The 15,910-nt window shown below is 37.7% G+C and overlaps 1 protein-coding gene across 1 annotated transcript in view; it reads left to right on the top strand.

Moving 5' to 3' along the window:
* The window catches only part of sirt7 (sirtuin 7), a 37,258-nt gene extending 22,079 nt beyond the window's left edge, over positions 1 to 15,179 (top strand). The window contains exons 8-10 of the mRNA XM_073026206.1: positions 170 to 250; positions 1,993 to 2,099; positions 12,077 to 15,179. Of these exons, the coding sequence (XP_072882307.1) occupies positions 170 to 250; positions 1,993 to 2,099; positions 12,077 to 12,245 (357 nt within the window). The 3' untranslated portion in view covers positions 12,246 to 15,179. The remainder of the gene's footprint in view (positions 1 to 169; positions 251 to 1,992; positions 2,100 to 12,076) is intronic.
* The last annotated feature ends 731 nt before the right edge of the window (positions 15,180 to 15,910 follow it).

The raw sequence follows: 15,910 nt of genomic DNA, 5'->3' as shown, positions 1-15,910 counted from the left end.
AGTTTGTGGAGAACGATTTTTTGGATGTGTATTGAGTGTTTTGGCCCAAATGATCGTAATGTTTTCCTTTCAGTTACAGATTGAACTTCCATTCTGTAAACAATTAAAATTTAAAATGAGCCAAGTGCATCAAGCTACTTTAGTTCATACTAATATTTCTTTGTTTCAGATTCTTAAAAAGTATTCATGTCTTTGGTGTATGAGCCGAGTCCCTCATAAAAGACCGAAACTTTATATAGTAAACCTGCAGGTAAGAACTAAACTTTTTGTGTGAAGTAGATGTCAGGTTACTTTGACATCAGCTAAAGCTAAACTGCATAAGCTAAACTGGCTAAAGATATCTGATTTCTTCTTTAAAAGATGTGTTTTGTAACATTTTACTGATAACTAGTGTTTGTATTCCATTAACAGGTTTAAGTTTAAATTTTAGTTTTATAGTTTGAGCACATAGTCTTACTGTCATAATCCAGAATTTTACACTGTCTAGCTAAACATAACAATTATAGTGCCATACTGTTATTTACTTTATTTCTTTAAATTGCTTTTGTTTAAAGGTGACCATCACATAACATCAGTTTTCCAACAGTGTTGTCGTGGATTGTGTTTTTTTTGTGTGGAGTTGATTGTGTGTCTGAAGTGGCTAAAATTGTAAAATGCCTTGGGAATGGTATATATGTGATATATAATGAAGCCAATCTGGGGGAATCCTTGAAATGGATTCTGAGTTTTTTTTTTGGTCATCAGGTAACTGGAAGTGAACATTTACTTGCTGTTGGGAAAGAAGCAACCTTTGATATTGAACACAGTACCTCTTATTATTGAACACAGTATACATTTGCATTCAATTCCAAGGCAATTTTTAAAAATAATCCCTTAATGTTGGCAACCATATTTGAATACTGATTGCCACTTGCATATTGGTGAACACAGCAGTGTTAATTTCACTGCAATTAAAAATATTCTTAAGTGTTTTATCTTTGCTGTGCTTCACCTACTGCTTGGCCTTTGGACATGCATCGCATTATCGAAAAATCACGATTCAACATTAGTAGGACTTGAAGCAATATTGGGCAAGCCCAACTATGAACATAGAGTTCTTGTCCTAATTCCATCTCCAACATTCTGAGAGCTCAGTCAGGTTAAATCAAATGATGTGTGAAGTGGTGATGTGCTGGACACTGAAATGAGTTTAATACCACTTTCCCTCTTACCAGTTGCAGTACCATTATTACATTTGATCCTGTCATCAGCCCTCTCAATGTTCAAGGTGCATTTATTAGCAAAGTATGTATGCAGTGTACAGCTCTGAGATTTGTCTTCTCCAGACAGCCACAAAGCAAGCACTAATGTATAGAAACCTTTCAAAGAAAAACATCGTGCCCCCGCGCACAAAAAAAATCACATAAACAGCAACAAGCACATCAAACCCCCCCCACCCACGCACAAAAAAAAACCAAATCATGCAAATGGCAACAAGAACATCAAACCACCCCCCACCCTGAGCCTGATCTTGCATCAACATCCCTTATTTAGACGTCAAAACCTTATATCTCTTAACAAAGTGCTTATTCTCATTATCTTAACACATCACTTTAGAAAATAGCCTGAGAAAAAGTAGGCAATACAGCTGTTCAAGTCTGACTGTAGAGCCAAGGCTTATCCCCTAGTTTACATCCCTGCATCCCTAAATTCTCTGACTTTCCTTGATGTTCAATATTCTCTGAATGACTTTATCTTCAAAATTCTATTACCAGCAGTGGACTTAATTTCAAAAGCTTTACATTTGCTTTAATGCAGTTTAACATACATAAGAAATAGTAGAGAGGATTGTTGACTTGGTTCATTTATCCCCAGTTGAATGGTAACTTAATTTACCCCTGACAGGCTCCTCCTTATTTAGGTCCGAGACATAACTGTGAAGTACCTTCTTGCTTTATATTTTAAAACACTTTGCAGGCTGTAATTTGGTACTTCTCTCTTGTTTTTTTACAGTGGACACCAAAAGATGATGTAGCTACACTCAAGATTCATGCAAAATGTGATGATGTTATGCAGCTGCTGTTGGAAGAACTCTGTCTTGAAATTCCACGCTATGATAGGTATTTCTTCCTGCACTTGAACCACCTTTTGCACCTTCATTATTTCCAGACTATTTTTATGACGTTTAACTTGAATACACCATATCCTGTATATCCACTGACTCATTCTTAGATCAAAAGATCTCAGACCGCTTCCTTTTATTCCTTACGTTCCACAATTTATTCCACCATTTCATACGAGGAGTGATTGATAAGTTTGTGGCCTAAGGTACTCTCTGCATTATCACTCAAAGAGTTGAATTGCATGTGCATGTAACGAGGGCATCTTTGACCTCCAGGTGGTTCACAGCAGGGGTGATTGATAAGTTTGTGGCTTAAGGTAGAAGGAGATGCGTTATACAGCTCTCGTTACATACACGTGCAGTTCAACTCCAACAAACAGATCCTGGAAACATTTAATACCCAATCTATCCCATTCTTTAAAAACTACATCGACCATAGAAGGGTTTAAAAAAAATTAGGAAAAAAGGGGCTAGAAAGAGAAAATCTCGATAAACCAAAGTATTTTCTAAATTGTAACCAGATCCTCTAAAGTATATTTAACTACCAAATTATCAGTTAGTTTATTTAAAGATAAAGAAAGTGAGGATCCTAGAAGAGAAATAATAAAATTTTTTTTAACAGAGTTTGCTTCTAAAGAGACCCATACTGGACAGTCCTTACAATTAATGTAATATGACCAAAATGTAAGATTTCGTATATTGACTGCCCAGTAATAAAACCTAAAATTTGCTAAAGCTAAACCTCCATTGGATGGTGTGTTGCCTTCCTGGCGCTAGGATCCAGGACATCACGGACCGATTGCAGGGAATCCTCAAGGGTGAAGGTGAACAGCTGGAAGTGGTAGTGCATGTCGGCACAAATGACATTGGGAGAAAGAGGAAGGACATTCTGCAGCAGGACTTCAGAGAATTCAGAAGAAGGCTGAAAAGCAGTACTTCCAGGGTGGTTATCTCTGGTTTGCTTCCAGTTCCTCGTGCTGGAGAGGGCAGGAACGGGGAGATAATGGATCTGAATGTGTGGCTGAGGAACTGGTGCAGGAAGCAAGGATTTACATCCTTGGACCACTGGGATCTGTTTTGGGGTAGGGATGAATTGTACAAAAGGGACAGGTTGCACCTTAATAGGCGGGGGACCAGCATTCTGGCAGACAGGTTTGCCACTGGCAACACGGATGTGTTTAAACTAAGTAGTGGGGGGGAGGGGAAGAACTGGAAATATAAGGATGGAGTTAAAGGGAAAGTGAAAATAAGAAAAGTTAAGAAGGACAACAGAATCAATGGAATAGAAAGCTCAAGAAGAGATCATACAGTATGGCCAAGTGAAATAGGAATTGATATAAAAGGAGAGGGGAGTAACGAATTAAAAGTATATATGAATGCACGAAGTATAAGGAATAAAGTAGGTGAGCTTGAGGCTCAGATGGAAATTGGCAAGTACAATGTTGTGGGAATAACAGAGACATGGCTTCAAGCGGACAGGGCCTGAGAAGTGAATATTTAAGGATATACATCTTATTGAAAGGACAGACTGACTGCAGAGGGGGTGGGGTGGCTCTGTTGGTGAGGAATGATAGAATGATATTCAGTCCCTTGCGAGGGGGGACATAGAATCAGGGGATGTAGAGTCAGTATGGATAGAACTGAGAAATTCTAAGGGTAGAAAGACCCTAATGGGAGTTATCTACAGGCCCCCAAACAGCAGTCTAGGTGTAGGGTGTAAGTTGAATGAAGAGTTAAAATTGGCATGTCGCAAAGGTAATGATACAGTTGTCATGGGGGATTTCAACATGCAGGTAGACTGGGAGAATCAGAATGGTACTGGACTCCAAGAAAGGGAGTTTGTGGAGTGCCTCCGAGATGGATTCTTAGAACAGCTTGTACTGGAGCCTACCAGGGAGAAGGCAATTTTAGATTTAGTATTGTGCAATGAACCGGATTTGATCAGGGACCTCGAGATAAAGGAACCATTAGGAGGTAGTGACCATAATATGACATGTTTTAACCCACAATTTGAGAAGGAGAAGGGAAAATTGGATGTGTCAGTATTACAGTTGAACAAAGGGAACTATGGAGCTATGAGGGAGGCGCTGGCCAAAGTTCAATGGAACAATACCCTAGCAGGGAAGACAGTAGAACAACAATGGCAGGTATTTCTGGGAATAGTGCAGAAGGTGCAGGATCGGTTCATTCCAAAGAGGAAGAAAGATCCTAAGGGGAGTAAGGGGTGGCTGTGGCTGACGAGGGAAGTAAAGGGCAGTATAAAAATAAAGGAGAAGAAGTATAACATAGCAAAGATGAGTGGGAAACCAGAGGACTGGGAAGCTTTTAAAGAGCAACAGAAGATAACAAAAAAGGCAATACGCCAAGAAAAAATGAGGTACGAAGGTAAACTAGCCAAGAATATAAAGGAGGATAGTAAAAGCTTCTTTAGGTATGTGAATAGCAAAAAATTAGTTAAGACCAAAATTGGGCCATTGAAGACAGAAACGGGTGAATTTATTATGGGGAACAAGGAAATGGCAGATGAGTTGAACAGATACTTTGGATCTGTCTTCACTAGGGAAGACACAAACAATCTCCCAGATGTAATAGTGGCCAAAGGAACTAGGGTAAAGGATGAACTAAAGGAAATTTATATTAGGCAAGAAACGGTGTTGGATAGACTGTTGAGTCTGAAGGCTGATAAGTCCCCGGGACCTGATGGTCTGCATCCCACGGTACTTAAAGAGGTGGCTCTAGAAATCGTGGACGCATTGGTAATCATTTTCCAATGTTCTTTAGATTCAGGAACAGTTCCTGCTGATTGGAGGGTGGCTAATGTTGTCACACTTTTCAAGAAAGGAGGGAGAGAGAAAACAGAGAATTATAGACCAGTTAGTCTGACGTCAGTGGTGGGAAAGATGCTGGAGTCAATTATAAAAGAGGAAATTATGACACATTTGGATAGCAGTAGAAGGATCAGTCCGAGTCAGCATGGATTTATGAAGGGAAAATCATGCTTGACTAATCTTCTGGAGTTTTTTGAGGATGTAACTATGAAAATGGACAAGGGAGAGCCAGTGGATGTAGTGTACCTGGACTTCCAGAAAGCTTTTGATAAAGTCCCACATAGGAGATTAGTGGGCAAAATTAGGGCACATGGTATGGGGGCAGAGTACTGACATGGATTGAAAATTGGCTGGCTGACAGGAAACAAAGAGTAGCGATTAACGGGTCCCTTTCGGAATGGCAGGCTGTGACCAGTGGGGTACCGCAAGGTTTGGTGCTGGGACCGCAGCTGTTTACAATATACATTAATGATTTAGATGAAGGGATTAAAAGTAACATTAGCAAATTTGCTGATGACACAAAGCTGGGTGGCAGTGTGAAATGTCAGGAGGATGTTATGAGAATGCAGGGTGACTTGGACAGGTTGGGTGAGTGGGCAAATGTATGGCAAATGCAGTTTAATGTGGATAAATGTGAGGTTATCCACTTTGGTGGCAAGAACAGGAAGGCAGATTACTATCTAAATGGAGTCAAGTTAGGAAAAGGGGAAGTACAACGAGATCTAGGTGTTCTTGTACGTCAGTGAATGAAAGCAAGCATGCAGGTACAGCAGGCAGTGAAGAAAGCTAATGGCATGCTGGCCTTTATAACAAGAGGAATTGAGTATAGGGGTAAAGAGGTCCTTCTGCAGCTGTACAGGGCCCTGGTGAGACCCCACCTGGAGTATTGTGTGCAGTTTTGGTCTCCAAATTTGAGGAAGGACATTCTTGCTATTGAGGGAGTGCAGCGTAGGTTCACAAGGTTAATTCCTGGAATGGTGGGACTGTCATATGTTAAAAGATTGGAGCGACTGGGCTTGTATACACTGGAATTTAGAAGGATGAGAGGGGATCTGATTGAAACATATAAGATTATTAAGGGATTGGACACACTGGAGGCAGGAAGCATGTTCCCGCTGATGGGTGAGTCCAGAACTAGAGGCCACAGTTTAGGAATTATGGGTAGGCCATTTAGAACAGAGATGCGGAAAAAACTTTTTCACCCAGAGAGTGGTGGATATGTGGAATGCTCTGCCCCAGAAGGCAGTGGAGGCCAAGTCTCTGGATGCATTCAAGAGAGAGAGAGATAGAGCTCTTATAGATAGCGGGGTCAAGGGATATGGGGAGAGGGCAGGAACGGGGTACTGATTGTGTATGATCAGCCATGATCACAGTGAATGGTGCTGCTGGCTAGAATGGCCGAATGGCCTACTCCTGCACCTACTGTCTATTGTCCATTCTTTTTAACTTTTTGAAAGTGAACCTTATTTAATCGAGAATGTTTTTCCATATATACGAAGATAGAATTGAATCAAGAGAATCAAAAAAGTACTTAGAAATAAAAACGGGTAAGGCCTGAAAAAGGTATATAAATTTAGCAGGATATTCATTTTAATAGAGTTAATACGACCAATCAATGATAGAGAGAGGGGAGACCAGTTTGAAAGTGCCCTTTTCACATAATTCAATAGTGTATGAAAATTTTCTTTAAGTAGGTGTTTGTAATTCTTAGTAATTATTACACCCAAATAGGTAAATTGATTTCTTAAAATTTTAAAAGGAAGGTTAGTATTAATTGATACCAGATTATTCAAGGGGAAAAGTTCACTCTTATGTAAATTCAATATATATCCTGAAAACTGGCTAAAACAGGAGAGTAAAGAAACCATAGGAGGTAACGAGGTCTCAACGTTAGAAATAAAAAGCAATAGACCATCAGCATAGAGCGAAACTTTGTGGGTAGTACCTCTCCTTAAAATACCAGTGATATCACTAGATTCTCGAAAAACAATAGCTAAGGGTTCTAAAGCCAGATCAAAGAGCAAAGGGCTCAAAGGACATCCTTGGAGGACTTCCACGTTGGAGTTTAAAAGGTTTAGAGTTCTGAAAATTAGTAAGAACTCGAGCAGAAGGAGATAAATAAAGTAATTTAATCCATTGAATGAAATTGGGCCCAATGTTAAATTTTTCTAAGGTCTTAAATAAATAATTCATTCAACCCAATCAAAACCCAATCAGCGTCTAGAGGTATCACACATTCCGACGTCTCCTTAGAAGGAGAATACATAATATTCAGTAAATGATGAATATTAAAATAGGAATAGCGATTTTTAATATATCCAGTTTGAACATCTGATATGATAGATGGTAAAATATTTTCAAGTTTACAAGCCAAAACTTTGTATAGAATTTTAGTATCAACATTAAGTAAAGAAATTGGTCTATATGAAGAGCATTCAGTTGGGTTCTTATTTTTTTAAGAATAAGCAAAATGGAAGCTTCATGAAAAGATTGTGGCAGACTACCCAACTTAAAGGAATCTGAAAAGACAGAACATAAATGAGGTATAAGCAATGTGGAGAAGCCTTGTAAAATTCTCCAGAAAATCTATCAGGACCTGGGGTCTTCCCGAAGTGCAATGAACATACACCCTCGGCAATTTTCTCATAAGAAATAGGTTGATCCACTGCTTTCAATTATCAACAGAAAGTACAGGGATGTTTAATTAGTCTAAAAAATATTCATTACAGTATTATCTTTAGGAGAGTCAAAACTATAAAGTTTAGAATAAAATTCTCTAAAGGTATAATTTATTTTTAAATGATCAGTTGTCCTATCACCATTAGCTTTACAAATTTCTTTAATTTGCCGTTTAGCTATGAGGGTTTTTAATTGGTTAGCCAATAATTTACCTGTTTTGTCTCTATGAATATAGAATTGACTTTTATCTTTTAGGAGTTGACTTTCAATTGGATATGTTAAAAGAAGGTCATATTTAGTTTTAATTTCAACACGTCTTTTATATAAAGCAGGATCTGGAGCCAAAGCATATTTTTGGTCTAATTGTTTCAACTGATTAGCTAAATCAATTCTCTCTTTATTAGCTTTTTTCTTAACACTTGCAATATAAGAAATAATTTGTCCTCTAATATAGGCCTTAAAAGCATCCCATATAATAAGACTAGAAGTCTCTTCTAGCATATTCTCTTAAAAAAAAGAATAAGTTGTTTCTCCAGAAACTTTAAAAAATCCTTATCAGATAGCAAAGTTAGATTAAAATGCCAAAATCTGTTTGTTTGAGGGAGACCAGGAAGGTTTAAAGATAAAAGCACAGGAGCATGATTTGAAACAGCAATCTCTTTATATTCACAGGATCGAACTAATGGAATCATTTGACTATCAATAAAAAACATTATCAATCCTGGAATAAGTATGGTGAACATGGGAAAATAATGAGTTCTCCCTATCTTCTGGATGTAAAAAATGCCAAATATCAACAATACCGCATTTCATTAGGAAAGATTGAATAAATAAAGCTGATTTGTTAAGGATAGCTGGTTTGGAAGATGACCGATCTAAAACTGGATCTAACCAGCAATTAAAGTCTGCTCCCAAAACTAATGAATAAAGACTCAAATCTGGCAGGAGTGGGGAAAAAAAGTGTAAAGAATCCTGGGTCATCTATATTCGGGGCATACAGATTAGCGAATACCATTAATTTATTATTTAATTTTCCTGACACTATAACAAAACACCCGTTAATATCAGACACTACTTTATGTTGAACAAAAGGAACAGTATTATGTATTATCTATAAAGATTGAAACACCCCCCCCCCCCCCCCCCCAGATTTAGCTCAAAAAGAGGAATGAAAATGTAGCCCTTTCCATCTGCTAAAAAGGAATGGATTGTCACATTTATGTACATGAGTTTCTTGTAAAAAGATAATTGGGACCTTAAGTTTTTAATACAGGCAAAAATCTTATTCCGTTTCACAGGATGATTTAACCCTTTCACGTTAAAACTAAGTAAATTAATAGTTTGATCCATTTTTAATACTATTTAAAAGAAATGTTAAGATAATGACCGTGCTGGAATGTATATTAAAACCAGACATCGAACCTTGAGATAAGGTAACCAAGCAACAGATTTGGCTGAGAACCCAATACAGCTTCCTCCTTCCCTCCTCCCAAAGCCAGAAAGCCGACCAATAGATAGTCAGCAGCTACTACTAATAACGTCACCCCCCCCAAAAAAAAAATCTTGCTGATTTAGCTCCAATCTATATCAAGGTTAGCTGCTGTCCAGCCTAGACAAAACAACAGAGAGAAAAAACCTTAAACCTCATACCAAAAACACACAGAGATTGATTATTGCAATTAATAAATACCCATACTAAGCCTTATTAATAGAGAAAAACCTCAAAAAATATGTATAATATAAAATATCAAAAAAATCAAAGTACATGAACACTCAAAGTATTAGCTCATTAAAACCTTATTCTCTTAGTAAAACACTAAAAGGTTAAAAAAAATGGAGTTAGCTGCAAAGGGTTACCAAGAGTAAGAGAGGCAGATATTCATGCAGAAAGATACTAAGCAATTAATCTTCTGATTCCAAGAATTCTTGAGCATCTTGAATTCTTTCCCGTGCGGGATAATGAAAAGAAGGCTTGAAACCTTTGTTAAAAAGTTCCGACATAACCTTTTTAAACTTAGCACGATCATTCATGACCTCAGGTGAAAAATCCTCAATAATTCTAATCTTTTGGCCTTTATAATCAATCATTCCTCTTCAACGGGATTCACGAATTAAAAGTTCCTTAGTTTGAAATTCATGTAAACAGACTATGACCGATCTGGGTTTTTCTCCTGAAGCGGGCTAAGGAACCTACAATCTATGCCCTCGATCAACCATAGGCAAAGACGATAAAATTTCAGGAAATAATTGTGCCAAAAAACTTCCAAAGAATTTTGTAGGCTGAACACCTTCAGTTAACTCTTCAAAGCCCAGAATTCATAGATTGTTTCTTCTGCTTGTTTACAAGTCGATAATCTTCTGCGTTAATTTTTCATTAGCCTTTGACTGCTTTTTACAAAGCTTTTGTAAGTCATCAATTTTTGCGTCCAAAATCGTCAGAGTTGCTTCATTATCTTCAATTCATTTATCATGTTCAACTAAGGTTTTTTGCAAAGAATCCAATTTTGCATCCACCTGTTTAATTTCAGATCTGAGCTGCTGAAATTGTTGCTGGAACTCCTCAGAGGATCCTTTTCTATGTCTTCGAAGCAAATCCATAATAGATTCCAAAAATGCAGGAGGATCCTCTTCTTTTCTAGTACCTTTGGCACTCCTTGTAGTCATAGTGAAGCAATATCAAGTTTAAGAATAAGGTTTCAAAACAGGTTAGAAACAGTAAAGTAAGTAAAATAGGAGCAACTTCAGAAAGCTGCTACTCCATCAACGACCAGCAGGAAGTCTCCGTTCTTCCAATTTGTGTTTGGCTTCTCTGTAGCAGTGGAAAAGGCTGAAGATGGGCCGGTTGGTGTGGGAGTGGGAAGTAGAGTGAAAGTGACATGCTACCAGAATTTCCAGATGCAGTCAAGATGCAGATTCTTCACAAGAAGTCCCTACATGATTTTGCCATTATACAGGTGGCCACATTGCGAGCTCAGAATGCAGTAGATCAGGTGTGCCTCAACTGGAAGAATTGTTTTCTGTCTCTTTTGTGTTCAAGCTACCCTCAAGACTTTTGTCTTTACATATTAGTTCCTCTTCACCAAACCTTCTTTTCTTTGATGCTTTACCTCTAAAATCCTGAACTACCTTTTCTGTAATTGTTGAACTAAACACTCAGGTGAATATGCAGACTTTGATACAACCAACCACAATCCTTTGTTATGCAGCTCGATGAAACTGTCCTCAATTTGTTGCACTGTCAAATATCCAGTTACAAACCACATTATCAATGCCAATTACCTCCTCAGATGCATGAGGAAGCATTTTTGACTTGCTTCTGGGATGTGTCACCTTAATCAGCACGTTCAACTTCTGTACTTTGGCCGCAATCTAAATGTATAACCCTCAGTTAAGCTTTAAACTTTTGATCCTCTCTATCACAGGGATAACTCACTTCTACCATTATTGCCCATCATGCATCTTCCTACAGCTGATCTGTGACAAAAGTCCTTACTTGAATACACAGCTGACGAAGTACCAATATTTCTGCAGTCACTTGACATCCTGCTGCATTGTAGCCACAAATTACTTCAACTGATGGGAAACTCTGTCTATATCCTGTTAAGTCATCGCCACAGCTTGTTACTCACATTGGCTTCCAAGGGTGGTATGACTCAATTTAAAACAATATCTCTGTGTTTAAATCCATTTATTGCATTGCCTCTCCTGACTTGTTACCCCCTTCAGTTTTCCACCAAGCTTGATTTCTTGTGTACCGTCCTCTTTTATCCCAGTAACAGCAGTGACTGCTTCTGCTATCAAGGTTCTGACTATGGAAGTGCCTTTCTCTCTCCCCCCTTTGAGCTATTGATAATACCACCTTTGGATTTGTGATCATTATTTGCACAAACTGAAGTGTTCCGTATTGATTTAAAATAAGAATTTAAGGGCCATTGTAGGGCAACTAAATGATTAAAGGATTTGCTATTTTTAATAGTGGCATTATATATCTCTTATCAGCTTCTTTGCCTTTATTGCCATTGAAGCCTTCCCTTCATTACTCCCCCACCCCTCACAAGTGAGGCATCTGAATCCAAATGCAGCAGATACACCTCTGGTTTCTTGTTCTAATGGCCACTCTGTTGAGAGTGACTGTTAACCCTGGGATGGAGAGAACTTTTTACAACTATTATTGTCACTAGACATGCACGCCTTCAGTAGGCAACTTGAGAACACACTCAGCAGCAGAAACCTTGGCCTGCTTTTCCTTCTGAACCCTGAGATTGTGAGCAAATGTAGTGGTATCACTGAGGTTGGCTACAGTGCAAAGAGGAGACTCACTTGGACCATTCTAACTTACTTACTAGCTGTGAAACTGATGGATTGATTTGATTTTTTGTGCATTATACTTAGAATGATTAAAACTGTGAGATGGTTGCCTATTAATATCTGTAAATGACTTTCACTCTGATCTCTCTTTCTCCTCAAGGTCGAAAGATCCGATTTTCAGTCTAGCTACACAGCTGAGGCCTGGAGAGGAAAGCAGTCATTGTCGTAAACTACTAACCAAGGACAGCCCAGGAAGTGTGGGTTCCACTGTTTCAGGTGGTTGGTATGGCAAAGGTTGTGCAAAAGGCAGAAAAAAGAAGAGAGTCTAATCAGGGAATCATGATGATCAATGTTTACATCTTGAATCTTTTTCCCCTCCTTCCCCATATGAACATCTTTGGAAGGAGCAGAATCGATAGCAGATTTCTGCAAATCCTGATGCCAGTACTGCAGTCAGGAGACTCTGCTGACCAGAACATCATTTTCACATGTCCCATTGGTTCAGAATACCATCGCTACCTCTTGACATGGGTACCAGTCGGTTTCAGATGATCAGGCTGTTACCAGTGCAGTTGGACCATTAACTTTCAAACCAGTGGGATATAATTTTAACATTGTGATATGTAGTTACTGACTTTTCAGTGTGATGTGGAATAAAATGTTCCCAAGAAATATCTTTCATATCTTGCATAGGAAAGTATTATAGGATTGTGCATCACTTTTAACTTCAGACAAAGTATTGACAATACACCATTTTTGATTATTGTCCCCTTACTATCAATGAGAATGCTTCTTCCTGTGCAGCCTGAACTAAAAGCAATATTTTAAAAAATTCATCAACACAGTGGCTTGGAACAATTAATCTTCCACTGACTATCAGAGAGAACTTTGCACAATTATTTTCAAGCCATGTACTCTAGGTATGTAGCATACATCCACTCTTCTTTTTTTTCCTGCAGTAAAAACACAAGGTCTAGATGAAGAAGGTGCATGCTCTATCAGTTCTGCACCCACTTTAAAAATAAAAATATCTCCAATTATTGTTCTTCATTATTTGTGAAGAACTGATGTGTAAGAACTGAGAAAGAACCAAGTGATGTTCTAAAATATTTCAATGCAGTCAGTTTATTTATTGTGCTCAAGGACCAGAATGATTTGAGCAGAAAATCTAGATCTATAATGGTAAAATTGTTTTTTTTTAAACATACTAAGTAGTGTAATAATGTCTCTCACCAAACTTAATTAGTGACTTCCTGATATATCAGCCTGTTTTTTTTATTGGAAACTAAAAACTTGGTCCAACCAACTTAAACTTAAAAAGCACTGAAATTATAGCTGAGTGCCAAAGTAGCTTTTTTAAATATAATAACTTGTGTCAGAAGGCATTACTTGTACAATTACAGTTTTATCTGCAGAACACAAACTTTCAACCACTTTCCATCAGTCATGGCATCAGAGCAGGTGAAGCAGAAAACCTGTTTATAGCTATTATGGTGCTCTGAAAGATTAGTTTTAAAATTTAGAAAATAAAAAAGATAAATCTTGAGTATATTTGCACTAAAATATATTTCAATTTACAATGCCATTTGTATGTCTTTGTTTACTTTTATTACACATTTGGACTACTTTGTGAATTTTCGGTCACCACTTTTACACAGGGATTTTTCTAATGATTGCTCGCTTTTCTAGTCTTACTAATATTTTTCATTGTTAGAAATCTCTGGTATGTTTCTTTATGGCTTACTGTGACGTTTCAAGCTAAGCTATTGATGGATTGATCGATTAACAGCAACTTATCAGCCTCGCCTAATGCAATCCTTGATTTTTATTTCAGCAGATAACTGATACTAAACCATTATCTGTAACTATGTTATAGGGATTGTTGTATGTATTTCATCAGGTTAAGCAAGGCACTTGCTAATGAACGCAAACTTTAAAGTAATACAATAATAAAGCTAATTTGCAATGGGAGGCAAGGGTATCCTTGTAAAAATGTTCTGTTAATAAGTATGAATACTGGAACATGGGAACTTTTGGATAAAGTTTTTGTTTGAGATCCCTAATTCTTAAGTTGTGTTGAATGCTTCTGTATAATTAGCCAAATCCTTGAGTCCAACAGTATGATTGTCTGGAGCATAATAATTCGCCTTAATCATTACTTTCTCTTTACAGTATGCTTTTTTTCAAAGAATCTTTGTTGCTCAGCTCTCAATTGTCCTTTTTCTTGTTCCAAATTGCAATGGAAAAATTGCTGTTTTGGGATCAATTTCTTAGCCATGAGACAACATGGAATGTTGTTTCTTATTTTTTAATACAATTTAAATCGTATTTTACACTTAAACTATATGTGTAAAACGGGTATCTTTTTTGAGCTGTAAAATGGATTGAGTGTTGCTATCCTGGCAGTTAAGGAACAAATTGAGAGTCAATATATCTAAAGTGATTTAATAGATTAAATGGTAAATAAAAAACAAAATGCTGAAAATGCTCATCTTCTGAAATAGAAACATTAAATGCTTAAATCTCAACAGCGAGTGGATTAGATATCAATATTCTGGAAATAAGTGAACGGATAAGTATAATCCGTTGACTGTAGGCACTGCATTGACTGGAAGTATCCTGCCAGTAATCAACTGGGAAAATGTGTATAGTATTAAAAGTTGCTGCTGTTTTTATCTGATTCTCTGGGTCATTTTTAAACACTTCCTGGTGGGTTAACTGATTCCGGCAAAACCTCAGTGTCTTCATGCATCTGATAATGCTGAGTGAATTAACTTTATAGGTTAAAAATGATCAGAAAGAGCTTTTGGCAAGGTTGGCAGGATGAGTTGTAGGCTGATAAAGAGTTTGATAGAATCCTGGCCTCTGTCTTAATGCGTTTCTGGGTTTGGTTTAAAAATGTTTGGCTTCCCAGCATTATCAATATATGCTTTAAAATATGCAAAAACAAAAGTAAGGTTCAAGATGAGTTATAAATATGACAACTGAATTGCTCTACTGCTGTATCATTAGTAATGGGTTTGTCTTTCATGTTTGTCAAGTGAAAAGGGTAAATATTTTCAAACGTGTGCCTACAGAATCCCTAACATAATGTGTATGATGGGATTTCATTCTCCAGAAGCACGAAAACTGAGATTGCTGGGAAATGAACATACAATTAGTGACTTGCTGGTAGCCCAATTGTGGTTGCACTTTATTTAATACAAGTTGTCAATCATATTGCAACTGTAAATATCATTTTTAAATAAACTAGAGAGCCTGCACTTTTTTTGTCCAGTGTAAATTATTTCTGTTTTCAGCTAGTGTAATCTGCATAATTTTTTAGTTAAGCTGATAGCACATTCCATGTAGTGAGTTGTCGCCTAGTTTGACATTGAAGGTTGGCAGGATTCCTACTGGGAGTGTTTGATTCCTCTCCTAATTAATTAGCCTCAGATGACCTTGTAATTACAAACATGTCTGCAGCCACAGATCTCTAGATCAGTTTGCTTTCTGTTACTGTTTTGTTCAAAATTAGCTGGGATTTCCGTAAACTGACTGGTGGTGTAGTGCCGAATGATCCCAAGTTCGAATCTGGCCAGCTCCTTGAACACTTTCCATCCATGCTGTCTTGAGCAACTCGGCTTCGTAAAAAAAGTCAAACGCTATGGAAATGGCAAATAAAAGCCACCCGATGCACCACGAGGTGCAAAAAGGAACAACAATCACCATTGATGCTACTTCATGGCTCTGACTGATTTAAATCTGACCTCGGCTACTGGCTGCATTGGAACTTTCTCACTGGGTTTTCCCATCATTCTTACATGGTAAAGAAATGCTGAGTGGGGGAGGTGTTGATTGCCCTTGGTAAATAGAAGGAAAAAAGTGCTACAAGACGATGTAGATGGATGCCTGATGTTGGGTAGACATGGTGTGCTAAAAGACTTGTGCCATGTTGTAGCAATACAGCGTGGAGTGGACCGTCTGGCCCTTGGAGCCAGTAACCCTGCAACTC

Source organism: Hemitrygon akajei, chromosome 22, assembly GCF_048418815.1.
Source record: "Hemitrygon akajei chromosome 22, sHemAka1.3, whole genome shotgun sequence".
NCBI classification, from domain to species: Eukaryota; Metazoa; Chordata; class Chondrichthyes; order Myliobatiformes; family Dasyatidae; genus Hemitrygon; species Hemitrygon akajei.
Note: the sequence above shows the minus strand (reverse complement) of the source record. Positions and strands in the feature narration are given on the sequence as shown.